The sequence below is a fragment of the Salvelinus alpinus genome, chromosome 2 (assembly GCF_045679555.1).
Source record: "Salvelinus alpinus chromosome 2, SLU_Salpinus.1, whole genome shotgun sequence".
Classification (NCBI taxonomy): Eukaryota; Metazoa; Chordata; class Actinopteri; order Salmoniformes; family Salmonidae; genus Salvelinus; species Salvelinus alpinus.
This window is the reverse complement of record NC_092087.1, coordinates 119,747,638-119,767,956: the sequence shown is the minus strand read 5'-3', so window position 1 is coordinate 119,767,956 and position 20,319 is coordinate 119,747,638. Positions and strand designations below refer to the sequence as shown.

General features: G+C 43.5%; 2 protein-coding genes across 4 annotated transcripts; one reads left to right on the top strand and one right to left on the bottom strand.

The window, feature by feature from the left end:
• The first annotated feature begins 508 nt into the window (after positions 1 to 508).
• On the top strand, positions 509 to 2,907 carry LOC139542353 (lysozyme G-like). Its single transcript, XM_071347676.1, has 3 exons — positions 509 to 796; positions 999 to 1,149; positions 2,894 to 2,907. Exons 1-3 carry the CDS (start codon positions 629 to 631, stop codon positions 2,905 to 2,907), a joined length of 333 nt encoding a protein of 110 aa, XP_071203777.1. The 5' UTR covers positions 509 to 628.
• LOC139568472 (dual specificity mitogen-activated protein kinase kinase 7-like) lies at positions 2,001 to 20,301 on the bottom strand. 3 transcript variants are annotated; one of them, XM_071390306.1, is made up of 12 exons: positions 20,008 to 20,301; positions 18,428 to 18,475; positions 14,111 to 14,258; positions 13,843 to 13,909; positions 13,516 to 13,629; positions 10,807 to 10,926; positions 10,500 to 10,607; positions 10,086 to 10,265; positions 9,780 to 9,860; positions 8,635 to 8,777; positions 8,426 to 8,471; positions 2,001 to 8,216 (listed from the first exon to the last, which is right to left on the bottom strand). In XM_071390306.1, exons 1-12 carry the CDS (start codon positions 20,129 to 20,131, stop codon positions 8,076 to 8,078), a joined length of 1,320 nt encoding a protein of 439 aa, XP_071246407.1. In that variant the 5' UTR covers positions 20,132 to 20,301; the 3' UTR covers positions 2,001 to 8,075. The 3 variants fall into 3 exon arrangements, with proteins under 3 accessions (XP_071246407.1, XP_071246409.1, XP_071246408.1); XM_071390308.1 differs by lacking the exon at positions 20,008 to 20,301 and adding an exon at positions 18,760 to 19,988; XM_071390307.1 differs by lacking the exon at positions 18,428 to 18,475 and having other exon boundaries at positions 20,008 to 20,294.
• Positions 20,302 to 20,319: the final 18 nt, after the last annotated feature.

Sequence of the window (20,319 nt, the reverse complement as noted above, 5' to 3'; positions counted from 1 at the left end):
TACCATACGAAACGTAACATTTCATACTAAATGGAGTGTCCCGGAATAACGTACAGAATAATACGAAATGCTCTGAGACTAGGTTGCAAATATTAAAAGTATGCTAATCAGGCAGCCAAGTGAGGCTCTTTTCACCAAAAAGAGCCTTTCAAAAAAGGCTGTTTGTTCGTGAACGACCCATCACTAGCAGCTATCCATGCTTGGTTATTTCTGGACAGAGCTGTGACTTGCTGTAAATCAAGCACACTATAGAGAGGGGAAATCCTTGTACACTATATATATAAAAAAAACTCTAGCAGAATTTACATTGCACACTGTCCACGCACAATCAGATTGGTGGATATAATTGAGGCTTCAGTTTCAGGGAGAAAGAAGAGGTGGGACTGTGTGAGGAAGGCCCATATCACTCAGCTCCCTGCCTAGCAATAATGATGCAATGTTTGGCGATAACGAGGAAACTCCACCCAAAGTGGGGTATGTATACTACCACGGATGAAACCATGTTTTTGTCTAATGCAGCTCTATTGACCCTCTGGGAAGAATAAACTTGGTTTAAGCTTTCATAGAGTCTGTTGAGTTTTTACTCTGAAAATTAGAACCGAAAAAAGGAGTGCATGCGTCTGAGAGAATGTCTGATGACGTAATGAAGTACGAGGCCATTATCAAAAAGGTGGGGGGAAAGTATGAAATAGACCCAGCTATCATCTGTGGCAGCATCTCCAGAGAGTCCAGAGGTGGGAGAGCAATATTGGACAAGAATGGTTGGGGGGAACTATGGAAAATCCTTTGTGCTTATGCAGATAGGCACTCAGATTATAATTAATTGATTGGAGTCACTGATTGGCCAGAGAATTCCAGTCACTTGGGTCGTATTCATAAGGGCAGGCAACACAAAACATTTCGGAAAACAAAAAAAAGGCAGCTTTCTTATTGGACAAATCCAGGTAGTCCCTCTGTTTTCTTCCGCTTGGTGCCTAATGAATACATCCCCATCCTAGGTTGATGTTACTCCAAACGGTGGCAACCACACTCCAAAGGGAGAATGGGACAGTCAGGAACATCTCAAACAAGGCACTGAGATTCTCATAAATTTCATCAAAAAGATCCAGAGAAAGTTTCCTGACTGGACCAAGGAGCAGCAGCTGAAAGGTACGACGTTTGATACTTCCTGGACTAACCAAATGTGGCCCTTGTCAAGAACATTTTAGCCTCTTATGGAAAGCATTGCTAAAACCTACCTTGTTTTTACCCTCAGATGACGTGTTATTTTTGACTAATATTATTGTACTGCCAAATCTCATGAGAAAATGGACACCTACACTACAAGGAAGGAATTCCATGATGTTGCCTTGATACATTGCATAATGGTTATTAAAAGTAAACTGTGGGACCTACCATCCTTTTCAGCCAGACCATTCTAACGACATGTCCTCTGCTGTCTGTGTAGCCTAAATGTATCTGCAGGTTAGGCCATACAGACTTGATTAACAAACAGTAAACAATATGATTTTTTTTTTTTGAGACAGGCAAGCAAATCAAAAAGTTAACTTTGTAAAAATACTATAGCAACCTTAGTTCAACCTCATTACCATATGACAGACATTTTATAGGATCTCTGTTGTCAAGACCCCATGTGTCAATAGGGGCATCCGTTAAACAGTAAATCAACATTGTATGGCCTTAGGTTGCATTGTGTGGTTTTCAGTAGCCCGATCTCATGATCAATGTTAAATTCACAAAATGGTATACACAATGGAATAGGAAGGTTTAATTTAATGCATTTGTCTAACATTCTAGTTGCTTTCAATTGACATGAAGATCATGCAACAAGGAAAGTTTCCTGCTTTACAAAAAGTACAGCTTTTTCTAATCTATTGGTATTTTCAGTAGGAGTCCTACAACATCAATATGCTTTAAAAAAAAGAAATTTAAAAAAGAACATTGAGTCATAAGAGGCATGCAGACTTCAGGCAATAAAGACTCGTGTAACATGTCTCCACAACTTTTTGGAAGTTTTCTTTATTTGATTTGTCTCCAAAAAAATCCTGAGGTATTCACAATATAATGGCATTTATTCTGTTTGAAATAGAGGAAATTTAACGGAAAATGAAAGACAGCGAAAAGCAGAGGGAGACAGTAGCTGTGTAGATTGATACAACTGTCAGAACAAACCCTTTGAGTCATTCATACGAATTGCAATGGCGATGGAAAAAGTATACAATTTCCCCCTTTCAAATCGAGCAAGTCATGCAATACTGCATTTAGAAACCCTAGGGAACAAGCAAATTATTCTTTACCAACATTTTAAAAACAGGGTTTCCACCTCGCTACAGAGTACAGATTAAATACGAGCTAATCAGTCCACTTCGTAATAGAAATCTATTTTTTCCAGTCAGAGTATGCGTAAAACGTTGACTGCTAGTCTGTTTCAGGAGGATAATTCATTACTTGTGTAAAACCAAACCAAGTTTCAAACAATAGGAGCCAACTTAAAATGGGTATTAGCTTAGCACTCTCTCTCTAATACCACCCATGTTTTAAATGTTAAGGTTTAAACCATAACCTGTTTGGCTTGACTGAGCAGGATTTCAATGAAATGAGTGCACACACTAAAGTATACAAACATGAAGACCGACATCCTACAGCTCAGCCAAGCCAGTACTAAAAAAGCATACACCATCTAGAGTTTAAACCACTCCACTACAATAGCAATGTTTCCTGTGGGTTAGTGTGGTTTGATATTTGGCTTTTGTATCAACGGCAACGCCAATGACAGACGATTCTCTTTACCATGTGTCTTGTTTGGCTTAAAAAAACAAAACAACAACCAATAAATAAATAGTGATAATACATATACATTGTTGAAATCTGTTTTTTTTTTTCTTTCTGCCAGTCGCAGGTCTGTGATTGGTCAAACGGGACATCTGCAACCCAAAAGAGCTCCCAACGACTCCTCCCCACCCGACTCAAAAGCTGCCCAAGTGCAAACGCCACTCATGACAATTTCAGCATAAATAAGACGCTCTCTCATTGGCGCCGTCTCAAATGGCACCCCATTCCTGATGTAGTGCACTACTTTTGGTGCACCATTTAGGGAATAGGGTGCCATTTCAGATGCAGTGAAATTAGTTTGACCATACAGCTTCAGAGAACCACAAAAACAAAGTGGGTTTCTGGGTCCAATTTGTAAGTCGCTCTGGATAAGAGCGTCTGCTAAATGACTTAAATGTAAATGTAAATGTAGAGAAATAAAATGGCACACAAGATTTAAACCGAGAAATAATCAATCATGATATTTTGATCATGGAAAGAAAAAACAAAATTCAGTTAAGAGGATATCGGAGGACCAAAGTTTCACAGCGACACAGGGTGAAGAAGAAGCGGCTAAACGGAGCAGTGAAAGTGATCGCTCCGCTTTGAGAGAAAAAGACACCTTTGACCCAGGCGTTACGGAAGGACAGAAAGAAGACTTCTCTAACTACACTGTCACACACTCTCCATCTCAACTGCTCTCTAGGATCATCCGGAAATGTCTTTATTCAATTTGGTGTCATCTTTTCCCTGAATAAAATACAAATTAATAAAAAAGACAAAAAAGGTAAATGATAATCATAGACAAAACACTTCCAAGACACAGACCTTGCCCTCCATCCATCCATCCATCCTCACTCACACAGCTAATTGAACGAAAGACACAGCACATTCAGGAAAAGAAACGGACAAAAAAAGATCTACACAAATGACAACTCATTCTCGCCATGAAACCAACTAAAAGACAATACAAGTAAAAATGCATATTGCAAATAGCAGATTGAAAACAAGTCAAGAGAACACAAAGGCAAGTGTGTATTTTCCTAAGTATACAATTCAACATTTTGCAAAAGAATATATAATATGTACAAATTATAAATAGAGTTGTGCCCCCCCGTCCCGTCCCTAATCTAAAATCAATAGCAGTTACATCAGTGACAATAACATGCAATTGATATACTTACAGCATTGGACTAGCAACTCCCAAACCCCATTTAACCCACCCCAAAAACTACAACCCAAGGGCCCCACCACATCACAATCCTTAAATAGTCAGCTCATTCAAAAACACGTCTCTCGCTTAAATCATTTCCCCCCTGGACTAGCTGAAGGCATGAATTCAACCGTTCTAGATAGATCTCATATTGTCATCAACTCCAGTTTCATCACCATATGTTTATATACAGGAGTACTTCCTAACGTACAGCAAGCTGACTGATTTGAATGACTGCATAGTGAAAATGATATTTGGTTTTACTTACAGATGGGGCGATGACACACCCTCCCACCGCACCCCCAAGGTACAGCGCAGCAGCAGACTATGTGCATCCAAAATGGCACCCTATTCACTACTTTGTGCACTACTTTTGACCGGGGTCTTATGAGCCCTGGTGATAAAGTTGTGCACTACATAGGGTGTGATTTCAGAGACACCCTACCAGAGTACATCTTTAACAGCGCTGGCTTTGCCACTGCCTGCTAAGAACACACAAAAGCACAAAACAGCAGCCAACCAGCACCACTGTGGACATATTGTCTATAGCCTACATTTGGAGTGTGTGTGGCGCGCCACCGCTGTCCTTGGCAATGGGTTAGGATTCAAACTTTTTTCAAATTGTATTATACATTTTACAAACACACACAAGTCATTCAGGTTTTGCACCAGGTGCCCAAAAAAGTTCTTGCCGTTTTTAGAAAGGTTAAGAGTGGCACAGTTACCTGTCAGGTGTTTTCCAACCACGTGTGTGTGCTTGTAAAAAGACATCAGCAAAACAAAAGAGAAAGTTGACAGTGGGAGACTGGGTCTGACACAGCACTGGACAGCCAAGACTGGGGGAATAGGGTGCACTTTGAGTAGAGTGCACTTTGTAGTGATTTTGGACAACCCAAGGGGTAGAAAGCGTGTAAATTACAAGGGATAGTACTAATAAAAGTACATGTAAAGTCAGTATTTTAAAACTTTGTTTTAGCAAGTGGGCCAGGCTTATATAATAATGTGTCTGTCATTACTACCTGATTGCCTATAGGAGAACCAAAACCAAAGAGCCATGGTTCAAAGTTGGTACATGATGATTTGCGGAGGGGCAACAACAAACAGAACGTTGCAGACTGAAACATAACGCAAAGAACCAACACTGTTCTCTATTCCACAACGATAAGAGAACCATGTATATTCTACCTGCAACACAGCCAATCTCCTGAACTCTCCCAAGACCTGGTGATGGTGAGCAGGGGCTTATTACAGTACCAGTTTACACAGTAAAAAGGTCTGTCTGGCTGAGTGGGTGTGATTGCTGTGCCCAGGCTTTGTCAGAGTACAAGTCTCTCCCTGTATTCTACACACACGGGCATTGCTACCCCTAAAGCACCCCCTCCCCCTATCCCACACTAGCTACAGAGAAACTCTGAATATATCGTAGTCATAGTAATCAATTAGAATATCAATAACAATAATAACTTGTTTTCGTTGATGACACCTTTGGTGTGTAATGTCAAGGTCGAGCTTGCAGGAGGCCCACGGACGGACAGACAGACGGACAGGTAGACAGACCATTCTAAATCAGGGTGACCCTGGACTACAATGTCTAAGGTCAGGGAGCAAAAGGTCAAGGTTCACAGGTCAGGACGGACAGACGGACACTCCTTCACTAATAACTAGACTTTGTGGTGCTGTAGTGCGATATGTGACTACAACATGCTATTACACTGTTAGATACATGTGAGGTGTACATCAATTGCGTGGATTAGTTTAGTGACGTTAACCTATGCTACTCATCTATGGGTTTAGCTCTCTGTCACTGTTCTCTCACACCCTTCACCATCAGACTTGCTTTTCTGTATTTGGTAACTGTAAAGAGATTGCATTACTTCACTTATTTGGTTTAAAAAGATAAAAGTATTTGTCCTTTGGGGGACAATTATCGACAGCAGTCTAAAGCAAAAATTTAGCAGCAGTAGTAGCAACGTAATAAATAATTAAATATTTTTTGAAAGATACAATAATGAATAGAATAGCAAACAATCAAAACACAAATCCTAATTCACTCTAAAAATCATAATTGGTATATTGGTGCAACACCATTGAAAGATTTTACAATGTCCAGCTAGCTTCAACATCTGATCCATAGCCTGGCTGCCTAAGGCTGAATTCAGGGCTCCAAACTCTCTCCTCCTCACATCTCTCCGTTATCAAAACACTCACCGCTCTGCTGTCACTCACTCTTCCCTCACTAGCTCTAGATGGCCCTTACCTTTGTCACATACCTCTCTTGACCTTCTTTCTCACTTTCTTATCCTTCTCTTCCTCCACTCGTTTTCACCTCATCCTTTCATCCCAAATACTTCCTTCTTTTAAATCCAACTCTTTCCTCGTCTTGCTTCTCCCTAGCTCTTCTTCTGCACATATTCATAGTCGACGTTTCCGATTCCCTCTCTCCATTTCTCTGACATACCGTTGATCTCCCTCTCTTATCGTGTCTGTGTCTAGCAGTGATTTGGCTTGGTTGTGTGTTGGGGAAGCCTGATCCCAGATCTGTCAGTGCCGTCTTACAAACTCCTAATGCTCAGGCTAGGAAAGGGAGGGGGTAGTCTTCTCTACCTGGCTTTGGCTCTGCAGGAGGGGAGGCAGCAGTCAGGAGCAACGAGAGGGCCTTGTGTGACACCCTCCACCAACAACTACCACCTTTGGTTTGACAAAACAGTGGAGCCTCTAAAAGATGGAACAGCAGAAAGAATGAAATAAAGAAGAGGGTGAGTGGCTGAGTGCCATTGAGAAAGACCGGAAGGAGGGAGGGTTGAAATGCTCCACAGCCAAAAATATCTAATTGTATTATTTGTAAAGGGCAAGCTGCTGTCTCTTGCCTGTTTCTTGACACAAATAACTCACGCCTCCCCTCCGTTCGCCTCAACAATAAGCAACACTGCTTTAAACCTCATCTAGCAGTACAGTTTCCCTGACTGAGTTTCACAGCATCTGGGGTAAATGCAGTAAACCAAGTCCGATAAAAGGCAGACTTTTGTCCTCCTCTGTATCCCTCCCACTCATCCACCGGTTATCCAGTCCCACTCAAAACCATCCTGAACTCTAAATAAATAAATACAAAACACCTTTTCTACAGAGCTACGCATAACCCAACTTTTTTTTTGTATTTTTCGCCGTTTTTCCAATTCAAAGCTGCTAGAACATGTACTTGTTGATATTCTCTCTAAGCATTTGAATCAAAGTTAAAGTTTCTGTCATCTATTGTATTTTCAAAACGATGGTTAAAAACCAGACTGAAACAAATACAGCGGGTCTAGTTGGTCTGTTAGAGCTACAGTGGGACAGCTATATGCCATCCATAATAGTGAGTGCACACTTGTGTCTTAGTACACACACTCATACACAACCTGTTGAAGAGTAAGTATAGAAACAATAACACCCGGCTGAATATTGCACTGAACCTTCCACTTCTGAGCCTAGCCATCACTGCGGATGAAACTGGGCCTCTGGGCTTGCCGTAGGGACTCTTACATTGTCTTAACACTACATGATGTAGCAGAAATGTGCTCCAGTGTGTATCGACTACTCTGTTGTCAGACCCCGTAGCTATGACTAGGGCTGGAGCTGAACAAGATTACACAGGCGCGTGAGATATGATTAGTGAGTGAGTAGTATTTATGTATGTGTTTAACCACGTGAATGCATTTACAGTATCACTACTGTACGTCAGTATCGAACGGATGGAAAAGTGTGCATGCATTGTGGATACAGAGTAACCTACAGTATGTGCTGAAGTGTTCACGATGATAATGTACATGTGCTGATATGACTTCTGATGACGCTTAACTACAGTGTGAAGCTCTACTCTCCCTCGTGTCTGTCTGTCCTGATCCAGACTCAATCAGTCAATCAACCAGACTCAATCAATCAATCCACCGAGCCAGTCTGTCTGTCTAGGGATAAAGGCCTACTCCGTGTCTCCGACCCTCTCTGGGGTCTCCCGGCTGCAGGCTGGGGCGGCTGCAGGCTCCAGTGGCTCCGGGGCGGGGCCAGTGGCCGGGGGCTACCTGCTGAAGAGCGAGTGGAGCTGGTGCTGGTGGTAACATTGGCTGCTGCGCGGCGACTCAGTGCGCTCCATCACCGCCTGGAACCAGCCTGCCACGTCCACCACCAGCACCTCATAGCGCCGAATGAAACTGTGCTCCTAGGGGAGGAGGGGGGGATATCAGTGAGAGGAAGGGCAGAAGAGAGGAGTTTGAACACTGCATCCATTCCCTTTCTCTCTAATGTACAGATTTTTTTCTTCTAATAAACATTTAATTCAGACAACATTCTTCCCTTTCTTGTAATCCCAAATCATGGTTTAGAGTGGTGGTGAATCAGTGTGTGAATAGCTGGAGGGGAGAGACTTACGAGCAACTTGTGGTATTTTGGCCTTTTTCTGTGATCCTTTGTGAGGCTGTGGAAAGAGGCAGTCAGTGACGTAGAAATGAACAGACAAAAATCACTTGATATTACTTAGCAACTGTACTGTCAGCAGACTGGTTGAGAGCCGTAAGACTGCAGAAATTAATAATAAACTCTCTCAATGAGTCACACAGTGCTTGTGTGTTTTGTCTCACCAGTCTTTGACGAAGGACTGGAAGTCGAGGGAGAAGTCCATGCTGAGGGGGAGCGAGGGAGGGTCTTCCTGCAGCACTTTGGTCAGGACCTCAAAGTCGGTCTTGCAGTTCTTATAGGGGAACTGTCCTGTGGCCAGCTCCACCTGCAGGCCGAGACAACACATTACAGCGTTAAGGCCAGTTTATACTTGGTCTAACGACATGTCAGTAGACAATTAGAACGCGACAAGCGTCGCTGGTCAAAACGACATTTAAATTTATACTCCAGTGGAACATCTGTAGACCATCGCTGTGACTGTCAGCTTTCTTGTTGCGACTGTCGCTATGTCCGTTGTTGTGGTTACCAGACTGCCACAGCAACCAGACAGTTCTAAAATTCTCAGATACAATGACAAACTTTTATTTAGTCACACTGTGGCAGTAAGCTATTTTCTGTAAACTCGCCATTACTTGTGAGTTTATTTTTCTATAATAATGAATAAAAAGTAGCTAAAGTTCAGACGTTGTCAGTTATTCTCTGCTCATTATTTGAACTGGCTAACGAACCAAAACATTGTTTAGAAAATTGCTTTTAGTTGCCTTGCTTGCTTGGTTGACATTTACTGAATTCACTTTTAAAACGGATGGGTTTATTGGTGTTAAAATAGAGAACGTATGCTATTTGGAGAACCGGATTGCTGACCTCGTTGTGCGTTTATACTTTTTCATAAGGACAAGTTTGAAGTCGCTACGTAAATTGTCTACAGACATGTCGGTAGACCGACCGTAAACCAGCCTTTATACTCACAACGACAGGTCACTAAGACTAAAGTTATCAAACCTCTTCACTCGTTAGAAATCAACCCTTAGCCCCTAACCTAGACACCATTTCATGCTCCCTTGTAGATGTGAATAGCTGTATGGGTGTAAACAATACGGCGAAAAGTCCACCTAGCCTACCAAAAGGCTTGATGGAGCAATTATCATATTACTTACACCCATTTGATCCTTTCAGATGGATGACGGGACATTGAGAAGTGTCAAAGCGTAGAAGGTAGGTAAGGCTCTCAACTTTTGGCCAGGGCCAAATACGAAGGCACAGGACTGACCAAAAGAAGTGCACTACATAGGGAATAAGGTGTGATGTAGTAGTGTAGGTGTTTTACCAGAGAGATGCCCAGGCTCCAGACGTCTGCTCGGATGTCATAGTCAGGCTTGCTGGGATCTGGGGGGTCTATTCTCTCAGGCTGGGAACACACAGAAACAGGCTTGGGTTAGGGGGAAACTGCACTTCTTGTACCAATACACAGGGAAATTAAACACATTTTACAGAGGACAGCAGCATTCAGAATTTTCACAGAGCTATGTGCAACCCCAGGTGGAAAAATAGTGGCGCTTTAGCATCAAAATGGCAGCCTTCACTTCGGTAGGTTAAACGTGGTAGGGTACGTGTGCCCAGCAAGGTGACTCACAGCCATGTAGGCAGCACAGCCGGCACTGCGGGTCTTGGCCTTGGAGTCGACGAGTCGTCCGCTGATGCCAAAGTCACACAGCTTGATCTGGCCCTTGTTGTCCAGCAGGATGTTGGAGGGCTTCACGTCCCGGTGGATCACACCGTGCTTCTCCTTCAGGTACAGCAGAGCTGACACTATCTGTACACACACACACAAAGGGTAACACAGTACTACATTGAAGAGAAGGTGAACAAACTTTTTATGGGATGGGGTCAACTCCACTGGAACTCAATTCAGGAGATGAACTGAACATAAAGACACCTAATTGAAAATGAAGGGCAATTTTTTAAATTCAGAATTTGAGTTTCAGTTCAAAGCCTGAATTGAGGGTATGAGAGCGCAAGAGATAAGACGCGAGATGGAGAGACTCACTGCCACGGTCATCTTGCCCAGGATGCGTTCAGGTATGGGCCCCTGGATCCTCTTCTTGAGTTTCTCAGCACACGTCCCCATCAGCTCCATTGCGATGAACACATCCGTCTGAGGACCAATCACAGTCAGTCACATAACATTGGCATTTTAAACAGAACAGTGAAACTGCTACAAGAAAGAAGCTATTTCTGTCAATATGAATAAATATGGTTTAAATGATGTGACATACTAAATTATCTGTGCGTGTGACTCACGTTGGTAACTATAGCGTGGCAAATTAACTTATTTAACTGTGTGTGTGACTCACGTTGGTAACTATGGCGCCGTAGCACTGGATGATGTAAGGGCAGTCGTGGCTCTTCAGCACCACATCCAGATCCATCAGAATCCTCTTGTTCTCGTCCTTGTTTCCTGTCCGGCGCATTTGCTAGTGACACACACACAATAAATCAGTCATCAACATTCAATAATGATGTTTTAGTTGAGGGAGAAGAACTTCAAGCAACTGGATGGCGCCACTAATTTACAACTCCGCCCAACCCACATACCTGTCTAGCACTTAACCATTAGCCAATCGCATACTGCCGGTTTCCCGGACACAGATTAGGACTAATCCTACACTAAAAAGGGGATTTAAAAGGAGATTATCCACTGAAAGTGCTTCATAGTCCAATCTGTCACCGGGTAACCATAGTAACCTACCTCACTCCAGAGTCCAGTGTATCAGCTGTTTCCAGCAACCTACATCCCCTGCCCCCCCCTCATCCAAACCTATCCCCTGCCCCCTCATCCAAACCTATCCCCTGCCCCCTCATCCAAACCTATCCCCCCTCATCCAAACCTATCCCCCCTCATCCAAACCTATCCCCCCTCATCCAAACCTATCCCCCCTCATCCAAACCTATCCCCCCTCATCCAAACCTATCCCCCCCTCATCCAAACCTACCCCCCCTCATCCAAACCTACCCCCCCTCATGCAAACCTACCCCCCCTCATGCAAACCTATCCCCCCTCATGCAAACGTATTCCCCCTCATGCAAACGTATTCCCTCTCATGCAAACGTATTCCCTCTCATGCAAACGTATTCCCTCTCATGCAAACGTATTCCCTCTCATGCAAACGTATTCCCTCTCATGCAAACGTATTCCCTCTCATGCAAACGTATTCCCTCTCATGCAAACGTATTCCCTCTCATCTATATACAGTAGGTCACCAGATGGTGAAAAGTGAAACTGTATATGATTGAACTATAGAGGTAGGCCTATGTATTTTAAGAACAGAACACACTGATTATAAAGTTTATACCTGCCAGTTAAGGCTGAACAAAACATAATAGCATTCTACATCTTAAATTGCATAGCTATAATATATAATTTACAGCTCCAGCCATTATCCCTGTAGGCCATGTTGTTTGTGCTTGTAACCATGACTGTGTATACCAAGGATAAGCATTGTATGCAACCCCCCATAGACTAGTAGTGACTGACTTCCTAATAGTTAAACAGTTAAGATAAATGGGGGGGGGGTTTAACAATGCTTAATTGTAGCAGTGACGATACAGTATAATTACTATCATTGTGTGAGGTTAAACAATGGAAGGCAAAGCCCAGAGAGAAACCGATAGAAAAAAGAACAGCGATACTGAACTGACAAACAGCCCAGAGCTGACTCCAACAGTTAAATCCTCTGGTCAAATCGGCTGCTATGGAATTATGTGTTCTGCCACAGTAGGAAAAACCAATGCTATGGCCTTATCCCAAATAGCGGCAGTAGAACATCCACACAGCACTTGCATAACAGAATAGGCCAAATGTTTCGAGCTGCTGGAAGGCGATTAAGGTTCCCACTGTTCAGAAAGAATAGGAGCAAGGCTAGTTTCATGACATTAGGCTGTTGAACAGTGGGACATAGGACAGATGCAGGCCCAATACACGGTCAGACAGTAGGCCGCAGAGACTTTGAATATGTTAAAATGTAAGTGTGTACTTGTGGACTAACTTTGCAGTTTTCCGTACTGCATGTAATATGTTGTGTTTGTATGCTGTCTAGGGATGCACAATATATCGGCAAGCATATAGGAATCGGACGATATTCGCTAAAAATGCCAACATTGGCATCGGCCCCGATGTCTAGTTTGTCGCCGATGTCTAAGCTGACGTGCATACCTATATAACGTAATGACGCCACGAAAAATACAGCACTACACAGAACAAAATCAGAAAAATACTAAGCGGACACTTCCAACAACTAAACAAGTTCAAGTACAGCACTCATTTGAATGAGTAAGAACATTTCAGCGAGACAACTCAAAGGCGAAATCCATTAACGCCAAGAAAATGGAATTCATTGCCCTCGACAATCAACTGTTCTTATTCGTGGATGTTGGCACTGTCACGGACACCGTGACAGTGCGCACTGGAAGAGAGGCCACTGACAGACAGAGAGCTGAAACGTCACTGCTTGACATGTATGATGAAATCCTGGTAGAGACTGAACAAATGAACAACAAAACAGCACAGCACGCAAGTGAAAGAAACAGGTTTCGATTATGTTTTACTGGTAATGGTGACATACGTAAATGCCAACAAAATAACTTTTTGGTCAGTGTGTGTGTGTGTGTTTCAACTATTTAAAAATGTACTAGAACGCTTAAAAGGCTGCTAAAATTGTAAATATCGATATTGTTTTTTTTGGCAAGGAAAATATCGGAATCAGACAAAAATGTCATATTGGTGTATCCCTAATGCTGACACCATGAAATGAATTTCCATCTAAATGGTCAATAAAGTATATTGTATCGTAAGTGTCAAACTGCAACAAGACAATGCATCCAGAACAACAGAATCAGAGCGGAGGCCGGATGGACAGACTCCTCATCCTCAAGACATGAAAGTGAAGTGACCCCCTGCCAGACAATGTAACGCGCTTCCAGACTGCCTGTTTAAAATGCAATCCAGAACTATTATATATTGTCTTAATGCCAACAAGCTGTGGTTGGAGGTGGACAAGGCTTACTTTGACGGCGATGACGTGGCCCGTCTTCTTGAAGCGCACTTTGAACACCTGACCGCACGTGCCGCTGCCGATCTCCCCCTCGCTGATCAGGTCACTGACCTCGGCTGGGTACCGCTGAGGAGGGGAACAGGTGACGAGTCACAACATGTCAATGACAAACATACATGGCATATGTAGCATGATGTACTACAGAACCTATAATGCTCTGTCTATTCTATCCGGTTATAAATGGTGTACCGTCTCCTTGTCAATACAGCACATTATTTTTAATGAGTAGAGAGAAATAGCAAAAAATAATAATCACTTCAGGCAATGCTAGTCTCTTACCTGGCCGTCGATCTTCAGGTAGCCTGTCTGTTTCATGATCTCCTGCAGCTTCTGGTCTATCTCCGCACTAAGGGGACACGGCACAGACGCACAAAAAGGTTAGGTGCGTCATTTGACGCATGTGTGTGAACGGAAGCGTTTTTTAAACTTTCTGTATCCCTTTCCAGAACATGAATGCTCCGTGTGCATGTGTATACATTTGTGTGCGTATCTGCATCATGCACGTGTGTGTGTGTGTGTATGCTCCGTGCATGCGCGTTTGTCTTACTTCTCCACGCTCTTCACCAGGCTGTACTGTGGCGTGGGCAGGTTGAGCATGTGTCGCGGGCGGCTGGGGTAGGAATGGTGCTGGGGCGAGCTCTCAGAGGATGAGGAGCGACTCCCCCCTCCGTCGTTAGCCAGGGGAAGCTGAAGAGCTGGGGGGGAGAGGAGATTTATAAAGAAGGGAAGGTAAAAGAGGAAGACTGGGGCTGTCCTTTATTAGCTTGGAGGCCAGTCTGTTTCAGCCTGTTTCTGCTTTAGGAAACTTGTCATTGTCAGAAACAGACTGGCACCCAGGCTAGTGTTACTGTAATCAATTCCACTCTCCTTTCCTCATCTCTCTTCTTAATGATCATTGAGCTTACAGCATTGAAGAGGGCAGCAATGTAGCAGAATCTATCTAGCTCTTTGACCAAACAGTGATACAGAGAGAGACCTAAGGAAAGGAAGCCAAATAGCATTGGTGCACTGGGATTCTGCCAACTCCCTGTCACTGACGGGCTATTCAAAACACCCTGACAGTTACAGGTCTACAGTGCCTTCAGAAAGTATTCAGAGCCCTTGACTTTTTCCCACTTTGTTACAGCCTTATTGTAAAATGGATTAAAAAAACTATTTTCCTTAATCTACACACGTACTCATAAAGAATTCTAACAGAAATACCTTATTTACATAAGTATTCAGACCCTTTGCTATTAGACTCAAAATTGAGCTCAGGTGCATCCTGTTCCATTGATCATCCTTGATGTTTCTACAACTTGGAGTCCACCTGTGGTAAATTCAATTGATTGGACATGATTTGGAAAGGCACACACCTGTCTATATAAGGTCCCACAGCAAACAGTGCATGTCAGAGCAAAAACCAAGCGTTGAGGTCAAAGGAATTGTCCTTAGAGCACCGAGACAGGCTTGTGTCGAGGCACAGATCTGGTAGAGGGTACCAAAAAATGTCTGCAACATTGAAGATCCCCGAGAACACAGTGGACTCCATCATTCTTAAATGAAAGAAGTTTGGAACCACCAAGACTCTTTCTAGAGCTGGCCGCCCGGCCAAACTGAACAATCAGGCTTTGGTCAGGGAGGTGACCAAGAACCCAATGGTCACTTCCTCTGTGGAGGTCGGAGAACCTTCCAGAAAGACAACCATCTCTGCAGCACTCCACCAATCAGGCCTTTATGGTAGAGCGGCCAGACAGAAGCCACTCCTCAGTAAGGCACACGACAGCCTGCTTGGAGTTTGCCAAAAGGCACCTAAAGGACTCTCAGACCATGAGAAACAAGATTCTCTGGTCTGATGAAACAGAGGTTGGACTCTTTGGCCTAAATGCCAAGCGTCACTTCTGGAGGAAACCTGGCACCATCCCTATGGTGAAGCATGGTGTAGGCAGCATCATGCTGTGGGGATGTTTTTCCGTGGCAGGGACTGGGAGACTAGTCAGGATCGAGGGAAAGATGAACCTGCTCCAAAGCACTCAGGACCTCAGACTGGAGCGAAGGTTCACCTTCGAACAGGACAACGACCCTTAGCACACAGCCAAGACAATGCAGGAGTGGATTTGGGACAAGCCTCAATGTCTTTGAGTGGCCCAGCCAGAGCCCGGATTTGAACCCGATCAAACATCTCTGGAGAGACCTGAAAATAGCTGTGCAGCAATGCTCCCCATCCAACCTGACAGAGCTTGAGAGGATCTGCAGAGAAGAATGGAAGAAACTCCCCAAATATAGGTGTGCCAAGCTTGTAGTGTCATACCCAAGAAGACTCAAGGCTGTAATTGCTGCCAAAAGGTGCTTCAACAGAGTTCTGAGTAAACGGACTGAATACTTGTGAAATGTGAAGAAAGAAAAGTAGCAACATTTTTTTTAAACTGTTTTTGCTTTGTCATTATGGACTATTTTTTATTTAACTAGGCAAGTCAGTTAAGAACAAATTCTTATTTACAATGACAGCCTAGGAACAGTGGGTTAACTGGCCTGTTCAGGGGCAGAACGACAGATTTTTACCATGTCAGCTTGGGATTTGATCAAGCAACCTTTCGGTTACTGACCCAACGCTCTAACTACTAGGCTTCCTGCCGCCCCGGTATTGTGTAGATTGATGAAGAAAAACAATGTCATACATTTTAGAATAAGGCTAACATAACAAAATGTGGGAAAAGTGAAGGGGTCTGAATACTTTCCGAACGCACTGTATAGGTTGGCTTATAAAATTCGGGGTTATTCTACTTCAAGGTCTCACCCATTGCCTCTCAGTTTGTACACATTTAGTGTGCATCCCAAACTTCCCCTAGTGCACTACTTTTGATCAGAGCCCTATGGGCCCAGGTCAAAAGTAGTGCACTATAAGGGGAAATTGTACCATCTGGGACTCCCCCATGTTTCTATTCAGACTTCGAAAGGAGCGAATGAAAGCAGTCCATGCTCAATTTGACCTTGATGGACAGACAGAGCAGTGTAAGTAGAACGATATCAGTTCAGTCTCCAACAGAGGTCGGCTGTGAATGTCTATAGACCACAATACGAACACTTCGACAAGACATTCCACAAGTATTAGCAAGACAACCCTTAGCCTGTATATTAGCAAAGCATAGGTAAACAACTTCAATTGAACTTGAAGGCTTGTTTAGTCGATTCATTTTTACTGCATAATTTGACACACAGGCTAAAAGTGTTATTGTTCAAGGAGACGACACTTCACAGGGTTAAGTAGACAGGGTGAGCACTGAGCAGTGGAGACCAGCTACGAGAGTAGTGTTAGCTTTGACCCGCCATGCAACCACACAAACAGGCCATAAGTTCAGACTGCTGCTCAGTCAGTATCTAGCTAGCAGCACCACCAAATGGAGTGGACCCTCTGCTGCAGAACATTGGAGCTCTCTCAGTGACCTCTGAGACCCCCCTGGAGAGGAGTCCAACCCCCCCAACCTTCAGTTCAGACCGTTCAATGTATTTTCTTTAGATAAAATGAACACATTTCATATGATATGTTTTATACACTGTGTGAAGAGCGCCCCATTCCTAATCTGTAAATGGGGTCGTTTTGCAAAGGGCACCTTCGGAGCCTTTGGTTTGTTTGAGGTTTTCAAAGCAACGAGATAGTGTTGACCAGTTCTTAAAAAAAAAAAACGTCTTTTCAAGAGAAAAATGCACCAACACCAGGCAGTAGCTTTTATCCCTGGTTCAATCACCTGCAGCCAGGACCTGCTCACTGGAGAGAATCGGTTAGTAGGGGTTAGTAAAGGACTCGGGCAATTTTTGGTTTGGCAAAGACCAGACAGTCCTCCACACAGCTGGATCCAGACAGACACACACATCAGCCACTTAGGCACCGCTGGCAATTGACAGTGCCACTGCAAGGGGGATGCCAGGAGAGAATACTTAGTTAGCGCACAAAGAACACCATCTGACCCTGAGGAAGAGCATGGAAGAAACAGACGGAGACACAAGACAGACAGAAATTAACCTGTCACAGCCTGGACTGCAGAGCAAAGAGAATGCCAGCTTGGGCCCAGTCTGGATGAAGACATGACAGACAAACAGACTGAAGGACAAGTCTACAGACATGAAAAGAGGAAGAGGTGGTCAGATTTTGCCACAGCAGCACTCCTGCAGACCAACCGGTGGTGGGATGCTGGATTAGACTGTGTAATAAAAACCGTGCAGGAAGCCACATGCACTGTGTCTCTGCATCCAGCAAAACAGGGGTTAATAATATCCTCACACACACAGACCCAGGCATACACACCCACTGCCCTGCCACTGGCACTCACACATGGAGAAGGGATGGAAAGATGGAGGGAGAATGAGATTAGAGTGGAGGTGAGACTGCGACCAACTGGGGATACAGTGCAAATGGCCACTTGAAAATAAAAAATGCCTCTTGGCTTCCATACTGTCAGAATATAATATTTTAGGTGTGCTGTGTACAATTGTGGGCTAAACATCTGAAAGTATCAATTTTACACAACAATAGCCTTAGCCTATTACACATATTTTGTAAGAGGAGAATTCATTGGCTGTGTGTTGTGTTATGTACTGCAATTCATTTAGGCCTACATTCAACTCTAAGGATAATGTATAAGCTGGTTAGGTATCAGTCAGGCCAGCCATTCAGGTTTGGTGAAACCATCTGAAGAATGTATGAAGTTACTAGCGTCTATACGTTCTGTTCTGAGCTACTGAGGGTGAAATGTTCCCTTTCTATTGAATAGGAGGAGTGACATGGAGATGGGGAGAGAAAGGAGAGGGATAAAGAATGGATTGTGAAAAAGAGAAGGAAGGATGGAGGGTGCAGTGGCAGAGAGAGAGAGCGATGATTGAATGATACCTGCACGTTGGGAAGGAGCTGGAGCAGGACTGAGCTGGATCACGATGACTGGACAGAGGAGAGAAAATACACACGTGCACATTACTGCACTGTTCAATGCCAGGTACTCACTCACACATACCCTGTCTAACACCCACAGAGACTCACCAATAAACTACCACACACACACACCAATGAACTACAACCCCATACTAACACACACACAAAACAAAATGAAGGAAGGTTCAATCAATCAAGAGCACCTCAGATACACCAGTTGATATGCTGTGTGCGAAAATAAAAAAAACTAGCACCTCAAATGCTGCGCTCGTCAAAGATAAGAGTTGCATTACCACAACATCTTTGCTTTCCCATGCCTTTAGCTTTCCAATGAGGCTGGGAGAGAGAACGCATCAAGAAGAAACGCAGTGAGAAGAAAACACATTAAATAACTTGATATAGAAGTATAGAAATTGACCTCAGGGCGACACCACCACTATCAGCATAGGGTTGAGTACCCATATCACCACATTGCACTGAATGTGGCTGGCATTGAATGGTGCAAGACGAAATTCACCCATAAGCATTGGGCAGGAGCCAAGCCTGTTTGAAATGTTTGACCTTCATATCGGCTGTAAACTGATCCTAAATCAGGGCTGTTGGGATAAATCCCGCATGGTTCATTTTGGTGGCTTGGCTGGCAAAGTCTCTAGCTAGCCAGCTATATTATGCCCACACATTCTGCCAGATGTGTTCGTCTACATTATGACCAAAACATTACCTGCCAAAGATGTTCAAGACTGCCGAAATAAAGAAATATCCATCATGCCCAAAATATGAGAACAGCATTAATGCAAAACAAATCACGAGTTTATCAGACATATGGAATTGGTTTAGAAAATGAAAACACAAGTTTGTTTAGTTTTGTAGTTACTAACACCACTATATTCGTGCAATGTGTGACGTGACAAGAGCCACTTTCAGGGGTAGTTTGCTAGCTATCTTGAACGTTATAGCTGGCAAGTTTGTTCACGCAACTAACTGGCAAGCTGCGTTAGCTCGAAAAGCTAACGTTAGCTTAGCTGGCTACTAACAACATTGACTCGGTCAAAATCATATTTGAAGTTTCGCTAGAAATGTATACACACACAAGCCATATCTGGTTAATGAACCATATTAGACCAGATATAAAATATCAAATACTGATAAACAGTACATTTTCCGTGTTGAGAAGTTAACAACAACAAATTGACTGACGGATGATGGGGCCTACTAGAGCTAACTTAGCTAGTTGCTAGCCAGCAGTTGCCAGGACAGAACCAAAACACAGTTCAGGATTTAAATTGAGTTTCTGTTACAACGTTGCACTGATATAAAATTCTGGTGTACATAGTTTCAAAATGTTTATGTGATATGTTATATACATGGAAAAGGCATGACACCTCTGGGCAGGGCAACGTCCCGAGTTGGGGTATTTGTTTATCCATTTAGCCTGTTAGCCAACAGCATATCCCTATTACACCCCCTCACTGCCTCTCCTTTCGCTTATTTTCCCTTTCCTTTCCCTATTTTCCGTTACCGACTCCCCCACGGACACTCACTTGGCCTCGGACGTGAACGTTGTGGACTCATGTCGATATTGAGGTCAATTCTTCTACGAGCTTCTTTATTTTCTTGCTTTAGTTTCTCCTCGATTCGGGAGAGTCTCTGTTCCAGCGACGACATCTTGAAAAATTGAACACTATCAAAGATGATCTATTATAATGAGTAGATAGCAGAGTGACCGTTCTAACGATGGAAATACATGCCCTCAATGATTGAAGGCAGGCGCGATCATGTGGGACCATTCTAACCAATGAGAGGGCATAGGCGAGCGTGAACATAAGCCTAACGTAATTCAACTTCCGACACTC